This window comes from Lissotriton helveticus, chromosome 10, assembly GCF_964261635.1.
Source record: "Lissotriton helveticus chromosome 10, aLisHel1.1, whole genome shotgun sequence".
Lineage (NCBI taxonomy): Eukaryota > Metazoa > Chordata > Amphibia > Caudata > Salamandridae > Lissotriton > Lissotriton helveticus.
This window is the reverse complement of record NC_136071.1, coordinates 257,212,622-257,232,904: the sequence shown is the minus strand read 5'-3', so window position 1 is coordinate 257,232,904 and position 20,283 is coordinate 257,212,622. Positions and strand designations below refer to the sequence as shown.

Below are 20,283 nucleotides of genomic sequence, written 5' to 3'. Positions count from 1 at the left end.
TAAAAATAATAGCCACCCTACCATCTTTCCATTCCTTCCGGTCACTAGTTACCTTTAAGCACTGACCCAGCTGTATCAGGAGTACGATGTTCTTGGATCCAAGTCTTAACCATAAAGAAGAGGTCTAGATTTGTGTCTAAACTAAGGTTGCAAATCTCTTCTTAATGTGTTAGTAAGGATCTACCCTACAAGATCACAGCCTCCTAAATCACCTTTGTCTTTAATCGTAACTTGGGGTAACTGACTTATAAGTGCTCAGATTGGGGTTATGTGAATAGCTACTATAATAATAACTCTGCTGTACTGGTTTTATTTCTTCTGGGCATAAAACTAAATTTAATCCGGCAGTTACAGTTGCAAGTTCTGACCATAAGCAGCTCCTGTTGTGTATAAATGAGCAATGGTTCTATGTCTTGATAAAAACAGCAAGGGTGGCTGTCTTTGTCCTCTTTCACATGCCAGAGCTCTAGCCAGCAGGCTTGCACTACGTTTTGCCGCTGCCGATTACAGTACCAGCACACCTAATAAGTTAAACTCCTACAAGTGTTACAATTCTGACATTTTCAGGACCCCAAAGTTAGAAGAATAGATTTGGCAGCAGGTATTAGTCATTCTTAATGTATATTGAATTAATAAACAACTGTTGTTGTGCTCATCTCTGAATTAACAAAACTGCGCCCCCATGTGGTAGACTGTCATAGATACCGTTGCTAACACTTAAGTGCAGGTGCCGAGCACCGCAAACCACCGGCTCAACTTAAGCACTGGATGGGCGTGTCTTTAGCGCACCAGTGGCGTGCCCTCAGCATGTGTGTTTTTGTCTCTCCCTTTGTCCCGGTACATGACCCCTAACTAGTTTGATTTTTAAATTAGAAAAAGTAGCCATAATCATCAATTTACAATTAATAGCAGTAAATGTAGTGCAAAGAGCCACACGTTCGTTTATATTTTCTTTAGAGACTCCCTGCATGTACGTTTTGTTCCTTTTGTTAGGCGATTATAACTACCATGCGGAGTTATTGCATGATACTGATACTGACCAGCTAATTTCTAGCATCAACACCTTGGAATTGGTTCAACTGGTTACTGGGCCAACTCACATTGCTGGTCACACACTCGATCTTTTGTTGACTAACTCGACAGAGATTAGGGTGGAATCTCTAACACCATCATTGTGGTCTGATCACTCTTTATTAAAATGTATCATTTCTGACCATGCTATCAAAATGGTCCCTTATAAGGATGTCGTTTGGAGAAGATTTTGGCGTAAAGTCACTCTGCCTCTTTTCGCTGCCACTTTTAGTCCCACTCCATCTAGCCCTAACGATAACATAGATTTGTGTGCTATCTCCCTAGATAGAGTTATACTCAACACCTTGGATAAAATCGCTCCTCTTACTAAAGTTACTCTTAAAGCATGAGCTGCTCCCTGGTTTACTGACCAACTAAAGTTACAGAAGCTCTCTTGTAGGTCCGCAGAGCGGAAATTGAGGAAAACCAAGGAACAGACAGACCGCGCATTTTACAAAGGTGTTTACCATAAGTACATGGAAAATATAAGGCATACTAGGAAAATGTTTCTCTTGAATCGTATTGAGAAGGCTGCGAACTCTAATAAAGAGGTCTATCAAATTTTAAAGGAATTCTCTAATCCCCCTGCTCAGTTTCAACTTTCTACTTCTCAAGATTGGATAGATTCTCTCTCTAAATTCTTCGAGGACAAGATCATGGCCAGTCATACCTCCTTTCCAGTGCGTGATAACTGTAATGATATGGGGAATTCTTTGCCATTTCCTTTAGATACCCCTCATATTTTGATGGAATTTACACAGTGCAGTTCTACAGAGGTGACTGAAGCCTTTGTTAAAATAAAAACTGGTTCACCGACTGACCCTCTGTCACCAAATATTTTTCCTACCATTGCCCCTGCTCTGCTAGACCACCTCACTGACTTATTTAATAAATCATTGTCAGAATCAGAATTTCCTATATCATGGAAAACTGCCAGGGTCAGGCCTATATTGAAAAAATCTACTGCAGACCCAAAACTCCTGACTAATTACCGTCCTATATCGCTGCTTCCTCATTTCGGAAAAATGCTTGAGTTCTTGGTCAACAAATAGCTTGTTGCCCATCGTGAGAACCATGGACTGCTTGACTCTTCTCAATCTGGCTTTAGGGCAGCCCATAGCACTGAAATAGCCTTGCTTGAGATAACGGATAATATCAGGCGGGCTTTAGACGGGGGCAGGCATCTATCCTCATCCTGCTTGATTTATCTGCTGCGTTTGACACCATCTCCCACAGCATCCTTGAACGTCGGCTTTGGGAGATTGGTGTCAGGGGTAAGGCACTCCAGTGGCTTAAGAACTACTTAACTGATCGTACTATGATAGTACAGGTGGGAAGTACAAACTCTCGTAGTAGATCAGTAAAGATGGGGGTACCGCAGGGCTCCATTCTGGGTCCTACTCTCTTTAACCTTTATGTGACCCTTTTGGCCAAAGTGATTCGATCCTTTGGTTTCGAAGTTGTGTCTTACGCCGACGACACCCAGATCTTGGTCACTCTCAGTCCAGACCCATTGGAAACTAAGTCTCGCTTTAGAGACTGTATGTCTCAAATCGAGATATGGATGTGTACTAACCACCTTCAGTTGAACGGAGGGAAAATCGAGATAATGCTGTTTGGTAAGGCAGATGAGTATTGGGCACCTGATTGGTGGCCCTCTAGCCTTGGCCTTTGTCCTACTTCAACTCAGTGAGTGAGAAATCTGGGCTTCCAACTAGACAACAAACTGTCAATGAAAGACCATGTAAATAAGACTATTGGTGCCTGCTTCGGAGTCATGCACAGCCTGCGTAAAATTTTTAAGTGGATCCCACTGGAGGCAAGAAAACCCTTAGTCCAAGGACTCATCATCAATCGTATGGACTATGGGAATGCCCTACTGGCTTCCACTAATGAAAATCTTTTATCAAGGATGCAGGTTCTGCAGAATACTGCAGCAAGACTGGTACTTGATCTTCCACCTAGATCTCCATCGGCCTCCAGTCTGAAGCTTTTGCACTGGTTGCGCATACGTTTTAAGTTACTCTGCCTTACGCACAAGAATATGTACGTAAAGGGCCCAGCTTTTTGGGCCAAAAAACTAACCAGGTATTTACCTGGTCAAATTCTTAGATCCAGCAATCAAGCGCTTCTTGTGTCTCCCAGAATACGCACTACTACAGGTGGAGGGAGATCTTTTTTTTACCTTGCGCCGTCTTTTTGGAATAAACTACCATTCCATCTACGCACCTTAAGTGATCACAACTGTTTTCACAGAAACTTAAAGACATGGTTGTTTGACATCCAGCTTCATCTTAAGTCTTATCCTCTCAGAGACATCCACCAGCGCCATGAGACTTTTGAGTGATATGTGCGCTCAATAAATGTTCTATGATTTGATCTACCCTCAGGCCCCAGCACATGACCGCGACAACTAAAGCGTTGACCATTCAGAAATAGTTCCAAATAGGAAAAAAAAAACAGCGGAGAGCAGAGTCAAGGCCGATTACACCTATGTCTACACTAAAACAAATACAATTTTAAAAGTCGAAAATTTAAAATAAACAGTGAAGAAAAATTCAAATTGCCACCTTTTAAATGAATGAAAGTAGCTGCAGTCACCAATTTAGAGTTAGTAGCAAAGAGTGTAGTGCAAACACTTTAGTCTTTCTGAAAGTATGCAACACATTCCTGTCTGTGGTAGACTATGAAGTTAGAATGTCAATTTTGTATCATCATGGTGTATCAGGAAAGATCATGATTTTGGAATTGTCTGTCTCAAAGTGACCTGCCTTACTTGTACCACATTTCGCGATCGCATCTCTGACACAGTAGTTTAGGATGCAAGCCACCACTGGTCTCGGGCTGATCCCCACGGTGGCAGACCAGTGAAACCCTGCGTGCTCGCTCCATCTCTTAGTAATTTGAGATCCCTTGTGGAGCTACTGCCCCAACTTACACAGGCACTGGGCCTCCTAGGTTGTTGGAGAGTTCAATTTCTCCCACTCAGGAAATGCTCTTTATTATCCAGGGTCCATAAGACTTTCTCCCGCATAAATTATGTATTCGTCCTGACGGAAGAATGCACCAACAACATAGCAGCCGACTACTGGCCGTTGAGAATCTCAGACCGTGCCCTACTCAAGGTGACACTGGGAGTTATAGTCAAGAGTTGAGGGATAGCTAGTGTCTGAATCGCTAGGAACTCTATTTTGAAGACAATAAAGATGAAGTGTCCTCCCCTAGTGTACTCTGGGAAGCCTACAAGAGGGTTCTCCGGGAAAGGGGAAGAAATCATAACAATTGAACAAGAAATCAGGGAGGCTGAAAAACTACACACAGACATGGGAGACCAAGTGACACTTTGCCGCCTAGATACCTTGGGCAGAGGTTACTATGCATTGACCCATGATATAACAAAAAAACAGTTCCTAGCAATTCAGAGATTAGTATACCAAGTCGGGGATAAGGCGGGTGGCCTGTTGGCTAGGTTGAGCAGGAGGGAGAAAGTGGCTAGATGGGTGGGAGAAATTAGGGGTATTGATTAGTCGCATACTGAAACGATTTAGAATACTGTGGATGCGTTCACCATGTACTATCAGGCTGTGTACACAGCAAGACGTTCGGCTAAAGAGGAAGATACCATGACTTTCCACGAGGAACAGCCACTCCCGAGCTTTGAACTAGAGGAAAGACAATATCTAGAACAGGAGCTCTCCCTAGCAGAGGTATCAGAGATGGTGGGGCTGTTGCAACCAAGTAATACCACAGGACCAAATGGGAATACCGGTGGAGTTTAACAAGCAAAACATGTAGGTTTAGGCGCTTGGCCATGTTCAGCAAAGCCAGTGCAGTAAGTGAATTGCCACATGATTTAAGACATTTAACAGTTGTCCGCAAGGCGGGGAGATCCGGCAACTTGTGTACCTCATACAGGCTGATTTCCCTGTGAAATTTAGTGTCAGTAAGTATGAGTGAGTAATAATGAGGCAAAATGGGTGAATGCGACTGAATGAGTACAATTAAGACTCAGAGCAAGGGAGTGTTAGAGAGTGTGAGTGAGAATGAATGAATGAATGAGTGAGTGAGTGTGAAAAACTCAGGGTCATTAGTTTTATGATGCCACTTCCCGGGATGTCATAAAATTTAAAGTGTACGTGATGTCACTTCCGCTACTCCCAACATTTTGGAGCATCGATGCCCATGAAGTTATAGGGAAAGAGGTATTTTATGACACAGCTGTGTACTGAATAACAGGCCAGGGATGCAAAGGAGAGTGCACTGTATTGTTATGTTATGTCGTGTTATGTCATGTTATGTGAATTGTTTTAAAAAGTGCATGACTACCTTAAAACGTGTGCCCTGGCACTTCTACTACACGCATGTAATCTTGGCAAAGAAGGAAGGATTGGTTAGGCAAGTATTGCATCGCCCATTAGGAGGTGATATTTTAAAGATGTGACCATTGATTAATGGGCGTAGGGACTCCACTACTTTTTCCACCTCAGTCACACCTATCTCTCCAGAAAGGTAGGGGATTCTGTATATCTTATGATCTGTGTGCTATGGTGACTCAATGTCAGATGATCTGGATGCATGGGTGCATGCAGGCCTGATAGTCTGGATGCAAGGGTACCTGTGGGTCTGCACACATGGAAGCCTGTGTATCCATTGGTCCCTGTGTTGTGATAGGCGTTTGTCTTTTAGTCGGGCTGCATGGACATCTGTTGACGTGTTTTGTGCGGATGCCTTTAGGTGAATTGGTGAGTGACGGTAGGTTCATTGCTGTGCCTGCATATGAGTGTAAGTGTGGCCTGTGTCAATAGGCAGGCATAAATATTGTGTGTACCTCTGTGCACCGTACAAACCTATTAGCTTTGTCAGTGCTTGTTTCTATTTGTATATGTGAATGGGCACATAAAACAGAATGCACACTAAGCATGATGCTATTTACTACAGTTCCTTTTCTAATGCGCAGAGGCAAAATGTGTACACATTTGAGAATAGGAATCAAACATACTGCACCATATAATGTTTTTCCATTATTGCAGGGTCCCCTGGTTTCTATCAATGCTCCTTCAATCGATTTAGGATTGATTAAATTGGGAGACAAAACATTAACCACCTTCCAGATTGAAAACATGAGTCAGCTGCCAGCTAAATGGAGTATGCGGGAAAGCCCATCTTGCATGGCAGACAGAAAGGCAGAGGTAAGATATGGCAGCCATTTCTCTCTGCAAAGAGAGATGTTCTAACATCTAGTCAGAGCTTCACTGGTAAGGGTTGTGTATGGGTAGCAGGATCACAAGAAGGGGAAGTGTCTAAAATACTTTGAATTTTTTTACATTTCTGAAATATGAGTTACAAATTATTTTTTTATGTGATAAATGTTTTTTCCATTTATTTGCTGTAATGTTTATAAAGACCTTCGAGTTTGAATTTTGAACATTTCTACTTTTCTTTCTATAGATTTAGTGCAGGTCCTTTTTCTCCTTTATTTATTCTCAGCAACATTTTTCTCAAAAAGTTGAGCAGTCTTTGTAGCCCAGCAGACTGATGCAGCAGTGTAGAGGCCAATATTATTAGCTGAAAACCACACGCCTTGGATGTCAATGTGAAATTATTCTATTATAACTTTGATTTCTTTCCTTCACAATAACACATTCCATTATTGTTTAATTTTTAACTGTGATGCTTTCCACACTCTTAGGCCAGAGGTAAAAAAGGTCTGCCTAGCATGGCATATCTCTTGAGGTTAGGAGATACTAGTAGCACTTGTTCCTAGGACAATAGACCACCTGTTCAGAAATGGTTGTATGGTGTCTTTCACTTGTGTTTTTACATGACATCCACTCTTTTCTTCAAGGCCCTATAATTACCTAAAAACAGTCCTAAGTGGTAACTTCATAGAGCATTACATTTCGTTCATTGATGATGTGAACAGAGCTTCGATTGTAAAGCAATAAGTGCAGGACTTCAACGTTTATCGTGCGAGCCTGTAGCCGAATGCCAGTGGTGCTAAACAGCAATGCTGACTCGTCGTGATTCCACACCTTGCCTCTTTCTCCCCTCACTCTACAATGCCTGTCTCCTTATCTCAATCTGGCGGGTTTTATCCGCCATTATTTTTTCTCTATTTATCACTGTTTTCCTAGTTTCCCCGTCATATTTCTTTCTTTCTGGTTGTATGACAGAAGCACGCATGGCTGAAACATGCGTGCCTCTACAAAGCGGTCGCAACAACGAATACATCTTAACCACGCATTCCTTTACCACGCATGCCTTTACCATGCATGGCTTTACAACAGATTTAGTTGGAAAGTCATGTTTGTTAAAGGGATATGCGTCGTAAATTACCGCTACCCCGACACTCCCCCTCCACGCCCTAAACCCTAAAATCCTATCCCCCTACCTCGGTCCCTGACCAAGCCTTAACACCAGCCGTGCTCTGCCCTTAGAACGACCCCTTCCCCTACCCTGAGGCCAAAAACCCTGCCACCTACCAAAAACTACCCAGACCCCAGCCCCCCCACCCTGAGACCTAAAACTTACCCCACCCTGGCCTTAAAACTACCTCTACCCCTACCCGCTCCCTGAACCCTAAAAACTTCCCCAGCCCCTCCCACCCTGAGCACTAAAACTTACCCCTGCACTGCCCTTAAAACTACCTGAGCCCTAAAACCCTGCCCCCCTTTAAAAAGACTGCCCTGACCCCCGCCCTGAGCCCTAAAACGGATCCCCACCCCTAACAACTACCTCCCCCTAAGCTCGGCCCCAGCCCTTAAAATGACCCCAACCCTTCCTTCCTGAAGCCTAAAACTCTGCCCCTTCAAACAACTACATCCCCCAAACCCTGTCCCAGCCCCACTTGCCTGTCTGCGTCCGGAGCTTCCTGTTCCTCTCCCGACCCTTCTGGACAATATACCGCTATCTGCCTTAACCACTCATATGCCTGGTTAAGTCAGATGCATGGTTCAGGCAAGCGAAGTTACGCTTGCGTGGAAACGGCATACGTGGCTCAGCTCATGTTGTAAAGTTTGTTTTCCCTTCTTTCTCCCTTTCTGATAATAAAAAGGTCTCCAACTACAAAAATGAGTTCAGATGCTCACCCCTGCAATCACCAGTGGAGAAGCGTGGCTCAGTGGTTAGAGGCGGCAGACCCAGAAGCTGAGATTGACCGTGGACCAGGGTTCGATTCCCCGCCTCGGCGGGTCTCGGGCTCAAAATTCCACGGACTCGACAATTCTCGCTCTGGTGCCTACTCAACTCACGGGGTCACACTCTGCGACTCTGGGCAATAGCTTGCTTAATCTCCACTACGGCCCCTCGCGGTGGGATGCCTGGCTTTCACCTTGTGGACACCCTGCCGGGGTTCTCACAGGGGAATACCAGGACAGGTTCCCTAAGCAAGCGCCGGGACGCTTACGGGCAGCTGTGCGCTTTACAAGTCCAGCACATTTACATTTACATTTACCAGCGCAAATTAAACATTGGATGAATGTGATTTCATTGCCTCAGTTTCTCCACTGCTCTCCACCCACCAAAGCCTAGCTTTTTACTGTAAACTCTAGATGTTGAATTATGGCCCACACCAGCACATTCAGATGGAGGATAGATAAAGTTCCCCACTTACAAGGCATTGGAAAAGTCTTTACATAGGATTCCCACCAGGTAGTCTACCCACAGGGTGGAGGTGACAAGAATTCTTCTTCTGGAGGAGGGTGGGGGAGGGAATGGGAAAATCCTGGGTCGCTACGGAACATTACATGTACCTCCTACCTTGTCTGAGAGTCAGAAAGACCAGAGAATGGGTCTGGGCTGCAATGCACTGCTTTCCCAATTCAATTTCTCCAGCCGTTTATTTTCTGACCAATACAAGTGGAATTGTTATTTCTGCATATGGTGAGGTGCTCCCAACCCACTTATAATTGAGTAGTGCATAACTTGTAAAAAGGACCATAGATTCATCTCTGTGAAATGAACAAGCGGTGCCTCTACCCTGTGTACTTGGAGCCCATCAACTTCTCTTCCAGTGTGCAGAGGATACTGACTCGGAAATGTTTATTAGTTAAAAGGAATTTCAGGCTGCATTTTGCATTGCTTTCCATCATCTGCCATAGAATGCTGTGTCATTCTCTGAGCCTCTCAGGAATATCAGTGCCTCTCACACCATGCTGTTCTTCCGGTTTTCCAAGGACCAAGCTGTTCAGAAAACCTCTTTAGTACTGGACACCTATACGAGACTGGGATCTAGTGAAATAAAACAAGACCTGTTTTTACAACCGGGATTTCTGAAGTACAAGGGAAGCCACGTGATTATTCCATTTAATATCAGCATGGGGCAGGCTAGTGAAGGTATTCTTGGCATGGAAACACTGACATATGAGCCACTAATCTTGTAAGATTTTGAAAATGGTGGCCAGCTTAAAGTTTTGGGTTTCTGTCGCCACCACAAAGGCCAATTACTGCAAATTTTAGAGAAATACTCATCCAAAAGCTATGCCAAATATTGCTAAAGATGAGCTATAGAAGGCGTATCTTTAGCAAAATGAAAAAGAGGGCTTAATCTGAATTTGTCTCATCCTCAAAAAGAAGGTACGAAGGCTAAGAGCCCCTATTAGAAGTAAAATATGTTTTTTTAACAAGTTTCTGAAAAAAAAGAGGAAATCATGATGGTGTCTTGAGGTGGTAGATATTTAACTTCATTGCAGGTGTTGAATCCAATTGAATCCCCAGACATTCCAGACATATAGTGCCTCATACCCATTCTTTCATAATATGGGAAATATTGTGTTTCATTGTGGGAGGCAAATACTTTATATTCAAATTCATCCATTTTGCCTGACATCTGTATCTCAAGGCCTTCTGAAGATTCTGGTCGTGGTTTGATCAAATTTAAGTCTTTTGAAAATGCAGTTTTCCTCACACCTCAAGAGATTGCTCATAAAGAGTATCTTGCATGAAATGATTCTAGATTCATTCTACAAAGCAACAGCCATTCTTCATGAGCAAATGTACCCTTTGAACCTACTACGATCAATCTTAGTGCCTACAAGAAGCAACCTAGCATATTGGTTGAGTGATGGACATGATGTAAAGAAAAGTTTGTCTGCCTCCAGTGACGGATCAGTATACATAGGTGAAGATACTATTAGGCCAGACAAGATGCCTCTGTCAATACAGGTATTGAAAGTGCTGGAGCTCATGGCATTATATATTCTACTGGTACCTCAGATGAAATTGGGGATGGGCTCTCTCCAGTGGCTACTGAGGACTAATTGGTGGCAGTTTTTTCGAACACACCATAAACTGTTCCTTAAGAGGAATAAGGAGTTTTTGAATGGACCGTATTCTGCTGGCCCAGCCTGTAAGACTGCAAGCCAAAAGGAACATTTCTTAACTGAAGGAGGAGCTCATATGGAAGATATGAATGTGAGCGGTATTTGGTCAAACAAGAAGTGACAGTTCAATGTGTACTCTGATCTAATCCGGGCAATCAGATGGTCTCTGACTGCTTTCTCTCTCAGCTGTAGAGGAAGCATGTGTAGATTGACCCAGAGAACACCCCCTCACGTTAGCAATAGGGGGAGCAGTGTATGTGAGCAAGAAACAATATGTTTGTGACACTGGGAAATTTTGAGAACACTTCCAGCTAGGCAAATTTTTTCTTTTTTTACAACTTTATAGATATAATCACAGGTATACAGTACAGCAAGAACAAGTAACTACCAATAAATAACATTTCATGATCATAAGAACTCTTTCTACCGCCTCTGGCCAACAGTGGACATTTAGACCCCGTCACGGCTCTACTTGGGTCTCCCTGCTGGCGTGACAAGCCCAGCCATAAGTAACCAGTATTAAAGAAAGAGGAGGATCCCCCGGTCTGTACAACTTGGGGGTGTCATACACTGTTGAGGCTGCACTTCTTACACTGTCACACTTTCGCTGCCTCCTCACCCATTGTGCCCTGTGTGGCTGTTGCCGCTGGAGACATTCATGCCTGATACTCGCTGGGACACACCTCTGATCTCTTCATTGTTGCCCTTTCTGTTGAGAGCTGCTTTCTGGGCACCTCTGGACACGCTGAGCTTGTGCTGCGGCATCTGTGTGGGCCCTCAGACGCTGGCAAGTGGGACAGCTGCCATAGTGACCTGGACCTATCCCTGCTAAGGGTTCAATTACATACAACAAGACCATGGGGCACCGATGCTTGGGCACCACAAATGTGACCCCCTCGCCCACCTGTCATTGCCGACACAGTGATCAGCAACCCTGCCTCCTGTGACCCTCATCCCTCAGGGTCAAGTTGGACCTTGTCCTGGACTCTTTGGAGACGACCCAGGCATCCCTGGAAAGCACCCAGGTTTCTTTGGAAAATGAATTTTACAGCATGGCGGCAAACCTCACACTGCTATACGCAGACCACCTAAACTGGCCAACAAGATCTGCACTGCGGAACAAACTCTTGCCAAATATTACCCAAAATCCCAGGCAATTGTGGACTGTGTGCACACTCTTAAGTACAGGGCAGAGGATGTGGAAAGCCACTCTAGAAGAAACAGTGTCTGCATGGTTGGTCTTCCCAAAGGAGTCGAAGGACAAAACGTGGTAGACTACGTTGAACACTGGCTGAGTGATCTACTCCTTCCAACCACCCGATAACAGTTCTTCTTGATCAAGCAGGCCCATCGCTTTCCAACATGGACACCCACGCCTGGCTCAGACCACAAACCACTACTGTTCCGCCTGCTTCACTACCGAGACCGCAACTCAATTTTACCAGAAACGTGGAAACTTTGAGATGTTGTCATTGATAATGCCTGCATCATGTTTTCCCCAGACTACACAGTGGTGGTGCAGCGTCAACGTAACTCCTTCTTAATTTGCGGTACTCTCTCTTGTCCCCGAACGTCTTTGCGTTGCCGCCGATAGGACAATCCACTTCTTCAAATCCCCAGGAGATGCTTGGGACTGACTGATGTAATCAGGACTTGCACCTATTAGCCAGTACCCACCGGACAACTCTGTGCCTCGCGGTCCCACTGTAGGTCACCATAGCAGACGCGGACTCAAATCAAAGTGCTCCCCCAGACCCAAAACTGCTGCCATCTGGAACAAGTAATTCAGGAAAGAAGACAAGCTCTACAGTCAACGGACGCGATACGTGAGGCTACCCAGGACTTCAATCCTGATGATTACTCCGCCAAGTCCTTCCGTGATGACAGCTCCTCAGCGACATGGCCCTCTGGAATGGACTCAATGGTCTCTCCTGATGTAACTCCATGGACTGTAGACAATTTCATTTGAACTATGCTCCACAAATCACTGCAGTCTGTATGATGAAACTCCAATAACCATGACCTACTGTGGATTTACCTGTATCTCAACTAACCTCCTTTCCTTTACAGCTGGCATGTGGGCACCAAGCCCCTGCACTTCTTCGCCATGTATTGCTGACACCAAGCAGTCACCTTGGGTCACATAATGGCGTCCTGATGTGGTGCTGCTCACCCATCATTAGCTGGCACATACGCATTCTCAACGTATGGGGTGCACCACCTTTGACTGCTGCACCTTCTCCCCTCACCTCCTCTATGCTGTTTGTTTCACCAATTTCGATACACATTGTTCTGCAGTTTAGGCAGGTACGTGCTGTCTCTCAGCTCTAATAGTATTCATTGTTCTTTCTTGGTTTTATTCTCAGTTGCATTTCTCTGTTCTATGGGGCTCAAACCAAACACCCACCTCTGCAAGCCACTAGTGTTACCCATGTGCAGGCCACCCGCTCTGCATGCGGTAGCTTACCATCATATCCTCATACGCTGACATCATGACCCACACTAACATAATTACCTTACACATGTGGGTAATGCACACCCCTTGCGCCACTACGCTGTTTACTCATATCTCAAACTTCGTTCCACCCATGTAGGTTATTGCAGGAAACACATTTAACACTCAGCGAAGTGACTAAGCCTTAAAGACGCTGACGTGGTGAAGTGTTTGCCACCAATTTTTATTCCTATGCCAGAGGTGTTCTGATTTGGGTCAAACCGGGGGTCCCCTGCATGGGGGAAGATGTCGTTGTGGACACTGAGAGATGCTATATGTTCATCAAGGCCCACTTAGACAGCCACCACATCTTGATAGGCATCATATACGCACCTAACACAGATCAAATCTCGTTCCTCCATAACCTGTCTGAGAGGCTTTCCTGTTGGAGTGGGCTTCACAAGCTTATAGAGAGGATTTCAATTGTGTTTTGAACACTGACATGGATCGATCATTTCCTCGATTTTCTCACACAACCGCGTCCCCCAGGTACAACACAACTGGTTTCAGCTTTGGCAGCTTGTTGACATTTGGCGCCTGTGTAACGCTCACACAATAGTATACTCCTTCTCTTAGCCCCATCACCTGCATGTTAGAATTGATTGAGTTGTCGGTACAACTAATTTACTTCCCTCTGTCGCACATCGATTATTTAGGCCGCACCCATTCTGATCACAACCCCCAACATCTGCAACTCACATGGGACACAAGCCCTCCCACTATTCCAACCTGACAATTACAAACAGCGGCGTTAGAAGATCCCCCTTTGGTGCCTCGCTTAGCTAAGCTATCAAGGTTTAATTTCAGCTCAATCATGAGTCGACAACAACTAGACTGATTGAGTGGAATGCGTTTAAAGTTGCAATTAGAGGCCACTGCTTAGGGTTGAATTGGAACATGCACAAACAACTCGACAAAGACATATTCCAAATCGAGCACACACTCCTAAAACTTGAGACCCTGGCGGCATGAAACCCAGCAAACTCTTGCTGCCTGCTGGAGACTCAATAAGAGCATACTTCGCTGTTGGAGCAGCTGCCCTGCCTCAACTACGTGATTCACTCAGTCAGGACTCATGCCATTGCCAACAAATTTGGCTCACTACTGGCATGGCTCATGTGCCAAGCCTAGCTACTACACTCTATCATGACACTGCAATCCACAGCTGGCACTCTGCTCTACACTCAGCGTGATATACATCACAAGCAGACCTGCCACTATACCTTGCTATATCAGACGGTGATCAATGCCAACTTACACAACATCGACTCTTTCATTCCCTCTGTACCTTGTATACGCCCTTAGCGCTGCTGAACATGGGTTACAAAGAGCTGGCCAAAATCCTAGCGGACGGGCTAGCAACTCTGGTCCCGGCCCTGATACACCCGGATCAGAACAGGTTCGTCCCAATCAGAACAGGTTTGTCCCAGCTCGTAATACCACTCTAAACATGTGGCGTTTCTTTCGTGTCCTGAAGTATCCCCCAAGTCAATGGCCCTGAGTGGGATGCCTGGTGCTGGACCTTGAGAAGGCCTTTGACTCTTTTGAATGTACCTTCCTTTTTGAAATGCTACCGCTTCATGGTATCGGGAACTGTTTTATGCAGTTCGTTAAGCTACTATATAGTCAACAATTAGCAAGGGTCAAGATGGGCCTCCTGGTCTTGGAGCCAATACAGATATGCCGGGGCATCCGTCAGGGATGCCTGCTCTCCCCACTACTCTTTTACCTAGCGATAGAGCCTCTGGCACTTGCCCTTCCCGTGGGAAGTGGTCAATGGGGTATCCCCCTGGGCGAAGGAACTCACTTCATCCCTCTTTACGCGGACGATGTGTTCATCCATCTTAGGGATGTGCATCCGATTCCAGCTATTATCGCCCTAATTCTCAACCATTTTGCTGATCTTTCCAGCCTGAGGATTAACTGGGCTAAGTCTTGTCTGTTCCCTTTCATGCCTGCACTGCTGGACAAACACTTCACTCTAAACAGGGCTCTCATAACGTGGTAACCCACCACGTTCCGGTATCTAGGTATCCAGGTCTATCATTTGCCCATAGACCTATTTGATGGCATTCTCGTATGAGCTGCCACATCCCTTAGAGCTCAGATGACCTTTTGGCAGACACTGCCGCTATCGGTAGCAGGGCACATAGTCCACCTTAAAATTATCATCCTGCCCCAACTCTTATATTATTTTGCCAACTTCTCCCTCTACATTCCAGCATCCTTCTTTCGTTCTTTTGAGAAGCTAATGAGGGAATTCATATGGAACAACTCTTGGTGCAGAGAGGCACTCCCAAAATTATACTTGCCTACATATCAGGGTGGGCTCGCTGTACTAAACCTCGAACTCAACTACCTCACATCCCAACTCCAATGGGTAGTTAAATGGCTGGCGGGCCTGCATCTTGCTGACACTGCCACGATAATGCCTGCCTACCTCCTCCCCAACATCCTTCATCTATTTCAACCTTGTACCCGAGCGCAAATACCTGACCCCTTGCTTCTGGGAATAGCATATCGCTGCTTTTGCCGATTCCCTTGCCTCACAATATCAGTGACCCCCTATGCTCTGGCAAAGGCCCTGCTCGGCACACCTAGGGACACATCACCACTTCATTGGCGGAGCTAGCCTCTTGGCATGCGGTAGGCCTTCACACCCTGAGGATCACTATTGCGACTGAACCTTCCTACTATATGAGTACTTGATGGAGGATAATTATCTACCTCCTGGTCATTCCCTCCTGTACCTCCCTGAATGCAGCACTAGGGAACAAATAAGGCAACATGGTGCAAGAGCACCTTACTATACACTTTCATGTGATGGGACAAGGCCAGCACTTGACCTACCGTTCCTGACAGCCAAACAACTCATTACTCATTGACTGAAATCGCCTGAGCCCCCAGCTGCTTCAGCCTGGACTCAATACTTAATCGCATAGGCCCAGGCAGAGAGTGTTGCGTAACATAAAGGACGGCCTAGGCCTGCGCAAATTTCCAATAGCGACTTATTGGGACACTGTTCTGACTGATCTGCAAACAGCCACTCGGCATGCCACCGATGTTCAAGCTGACCACTAATAGGCAGAGACAGTGAAGACCGAGGATCTACGGGCGCATGCCTTTTTCTGCTCATGTGTTTCAGGAGCCAAACCTGTTGTTTTATCTTGGCACATAATGTCTTCTCTTGCTTAATCACAATGTGTGTGCCTGTTTGGGGGGGGGAGTAGGGCTAGTGTTTCTTTGATTGTGATTTTATAATACTTTGGAATCGCCTGGTTATTTTCCAATGTCCATGTGTTACTCTCTTAGTAGGCTGATATGTCTGTATTGTATCTTCTCTCCTAGGCGGGTAAATGTATTCTGACAAACCTTTGCAGATTGTTGTATGATCAACTCCTCTCAACATCATACTTATCTGTTGAGTATAACTATTGTACTTCATGACAATGCTCTCCTGGAGAGGTGTAATGACAATGCTACTGTAATGTGTCTTGTTGCCTGATAAAACTATAAACAGATTCAAACAAAAAAAAATGGAGCATTCTCTTGCAGTATTGGCATGTTTCCAGCCCTTCTGCTTGCATATGCTATAATGTGTATAAGTTGTGCAGGAGGATGGGAAGTATCATTCCTGTATGGCTTCTCTGTGTCTGATTGGCATCATCTTGGAGGCTTCTACGTAGGCTTGCAGAGGGTTAGAGAAGCTCACTGACCAGATTTTATAATAACTGTTAGAGTAAAAGTAAAGAAGACCCAATGAATCCTCAGGTAACATGGAGTAGCTTCTATTCGACCCTTTGTTAGACCAATTGTATAAACTAGGTAGCCATGAAGGATCACCACACTGCTCAAATCTGCCTCTAAAGAACATGCATTAGCAGTTGAACTTAGGCTCAAGTGTCCAGACCAAACTTAAATCAGACAGGAAAGCTCTCAAGAAGTGTATCTACTGCTACCTGACTGGCAAACTCCTTGATCTTTTGAAAGCCCTTATCAAGCATTTAAGTTAATTCCACCAGTGCTGGATTGTTGAGATGAGTCTGAAATAAGGCAGGTTGGCATGTAAGCTACGGGTTAAGAGAACCAACATTGCCACTTTGTCCCCCTTCCTAATTAAAATTCATATTTTGGGAAGGAGGGAACTCCAGCAGCCATTTGAATTGCCATCAGTTTTCATACTCTTTCTTTGTCCTGAGCATGTCTTTCTCTGGCTAGGAGGCCTATGTTTATTGAAACACTGTCCATTTCTTTAGTTGTATTTCCTGCATACAGATATTCCTGTCACTTCAAGGCATTCCTAAGGTTTAGTTCTATGTGAGAGGGCACAGACCCAGAGCCTGAATACAAGTATGGGTGCTGTTTTTCGTACCTGATAAATAACAATACCATGGGGTATGGTATTTATCCGGTGCAATAAATATGGCCTACAACAGGTTGGTTGGGAACACCATGCAGATTTTGGTGTTTCATTAACCAAAATCTATATGATATCAAAAATGCTGTATGCTTTTCCCCGGTTAAATTTCAGCAGGTTTAACCTGTCGAACTTTAACGTCGCTTGAGATATTTACTGCATACAATAAACATTTGATGCTTTAACTACATACCAGCTACTAATTCTGACCTGTACATAAATCGGTTTACGCATGGGTCGGAATACAAGAACCAAATGGTAATCAGGCCCCTAGTGTAGTTAGCTCTCTTGTTGTATCCCTGAATTTTGATTGCGCTGATGCTATTGCTTTTAAATGCTTGAAACGCATAATGGTGATGGGAGGAATGCTTGCAAATAGTCTAAACCACTGACACTTGCTCTGGGTAGAATCCCAACCCATTGTTTGTTACCTACTTTGCCACCCCAGACAGGCTTGACCTTAGTGAGCAACTCATGGTTAGCTACTTCATTCTTTTCAATAGATGTTTTTGTGGAACCAGCTCCGTAGAGACCTGAAACCTGAGGTCTCCAGGCATGCAATGTAGTATAGGTTTTTGGTCATCTTCCCTCTTGAGGAAGACCTTAATTCACCTGATTGCACCATGTTGATAGATGCTGTAGTTATTTTTCCATGTTTAACGCTGGAGTGGTTTTCTCTTGATCTATGATTGTTATTACGTCAAATCCAAACTTGGCTAGGATACCACAGCCTCTCTGTTATGTTGTCCTGGTCAGGGGCCTTGGCTTCTTTCTTTGTTGCTCAAAATAAACTACAGATTACTTCTTCTAAGAAGATTACCAAATGTATACATTGATGTCCTGCTTCTCTTTCCTTCTTTCTCTCTCTTTCTATTCTCCCTGTTGTATCTCTTTCTCTGCTTGTTTCAAGGGCCTTTAGAAAGAATAGGGAGTGTTAACTTCTAGGATTTGTTTCCTTTTTGAAGGAGTTTTAAGAAATATGTGTCACAACTCAGTTGATATGACAGTATGGGAGTATCTCTTAGCTTCTTCCTATCTCCTTGCACAGGGCAATCAGTATTGTCAGTTGGTGGGCACTTGGTCTGTATTATATAACATTCCTCTGTGATAGGTGTTAAGTTCCACACTCAGGAATTCTGCACGTTTGAAGTTTTGTATGTATTTAATTGCCGTATTGCACGTGTAGTATTTACCAGTATCTGCAGTGCTTGCTTTTTTATTGCATGATTGAAGAAATTTAGCTATATCCACTGCCAGTGGCAGCTGGCACGAATCAGCGGTGGTGTGGAGGGGAGCTGGGGTTTTTAGAAAAATAAAAACTTACAGCATCTCTCCTTGTTGTCTCTCCTGCGTCTCGTGTCCAGCCAGAACGGAAGTAGGAAACACACAGGCCCCCCTAAGCCAATCATGACGCTGCTGTCATGATTGGTCTGAGCACCATGGTTCAGTTGTGAGACGAGGACTACGAGCCTGTGCATGTTCTCCACCCAGGCTATACAGCTTGGTGGAGAACAAGCAAAGTGCGCATTGACTGTTTGGTTGGCCAAACCATCATACACACTTACAGAATGCCCACCACTCCTCCCCCTGCTCTGCAGAGCTGCCCATCTCACCCTGCAAAAGTGCCTCAGCAGGGAAAAATAAAATGTTAATAACAAGATGCTATTATCATTTTATTTTCCCTGCTGAGGCACTTTTGCCACTTTACGCTGCTGAAAAGCAGTGGGGCGACGCTCCTCTGCCTTAGCGTAAGAGCATCCCCTGCCCTCAGCAGCATGTTGGAGTATTTGTTTGTTCGACTGTTAAGATTGGTCTCTGTATTTCTAGGTTAAGGCATGATCTCATACCTTTATGTATGACTTTACCGCTGCTTCTCTTTGCCTAATAGCTTTTTTACCACTTCAAGCCCTTCATCTTTTTAGCTTGTTGATAATATAACCTTTTGTTTCTTTACCAGATTACTCAGCAGTTATGTTCAATTTGCCATTTTGTTAAAATCTTCCGCCATAAGCTCTAGCCTAAACTTGCTGGTCAGGAGTGTGTTGATGGTAAAATCGTCTGACCTTTGGTATACAGAACTTGACGTGTGCATATAGAAGGAAGCCAATCTTACGACTGATTGGGATGAGATGATCCCGCCTTTCACATTCTTGAAGGCTAGATGACTATCTGTGCACTGTTGTGCATCATGCCAATGAAGTGGTTTGGGGTGGTTCATTGCTGTTTTTTAGTTGTGTGTGCTGGAGAAATCCTATCCCTCAGTTGCCAAAGCACTCTCTTGGTTGGTCATTAGAAATCTAGCTGAAATTCTACTGTGGTTCCTTCACGTATCCATGATCATTTTGTAGTAAATGGGACATTTCATCCTTCACAATTTAAGTCAATTTGTTCTAAAGACAGACTCTTGCATTTTAAGCAGTGTATTAGGACCAGTTCCCTCCATATGTCTTGTTCTTTGTTTCGGACATGCACAGGTGAGAAAGAGTGTCAGTTATAGAGTTTACACTGCTTGGGACAGCCTAAAAAATTAGGGAATGATGACAAAAGAAGAATTAGTATTGTTCTGGTTCCTTGTCGATAAATGCTCATAGTCCTATTCTTCCCTGCCATGGGCGTGGTTCCCCTATCGCAATCTCATGTCCAGTTGAAGGCTGGGATTTATATGGTACTGCTTCAGTATAGCAACAGAAATTTGCTGGTGAGAGGAACATTCTGAGAGAAGAGGGAGAGACTACAAGTTGCTGTTAAATTAGAATGGTTAGTGGGGTTGGTGATTCAGAGACATATCCCTAAAAAGTAAAGAGTCTATGAAGGAACAGTAGATTACAGTCTAGAGGTAAATGTGTATCTCTTTTACTTTTAGAGCTATGTAAAAGAAGCATCCTGAGATTTGTCACCCCTTTACATTTTTCGTATTTCCTATTCTTAGGCATGTGCCTTTTTATGTGCCTACTCCCACTGCACCTTTTTGAGCACAGGCG

The 20,283-nt window shown here is 44.5% G+C and overlaps 1 protein-coding gene across 2 annotated transcripts in view; it reads left to right on the top strand.

Moving 5' to 3' along the window:
• DLEC1 (DLEC1 cilia and flagella associated protein) overlaps positions 1 to 20,283 on the top strand; it is a 691,969-nt gene that overhangs the window by 358,058 nt on the left and 313,628 nt on the right. For both annotated transcript variants that reach the window (XM_078665272.1, XM_078665271.1), the window contains one exon: positions 6,102 to 6,260. In XM_078665272.1, the coding sequence (XP_078521398.1) occupies positions 6,102 to 6,260 (159 nt within the window). The remainder of the gene's footprint in view (positions 1 to 6,101; positions 6,261 to 20,283) is intronic.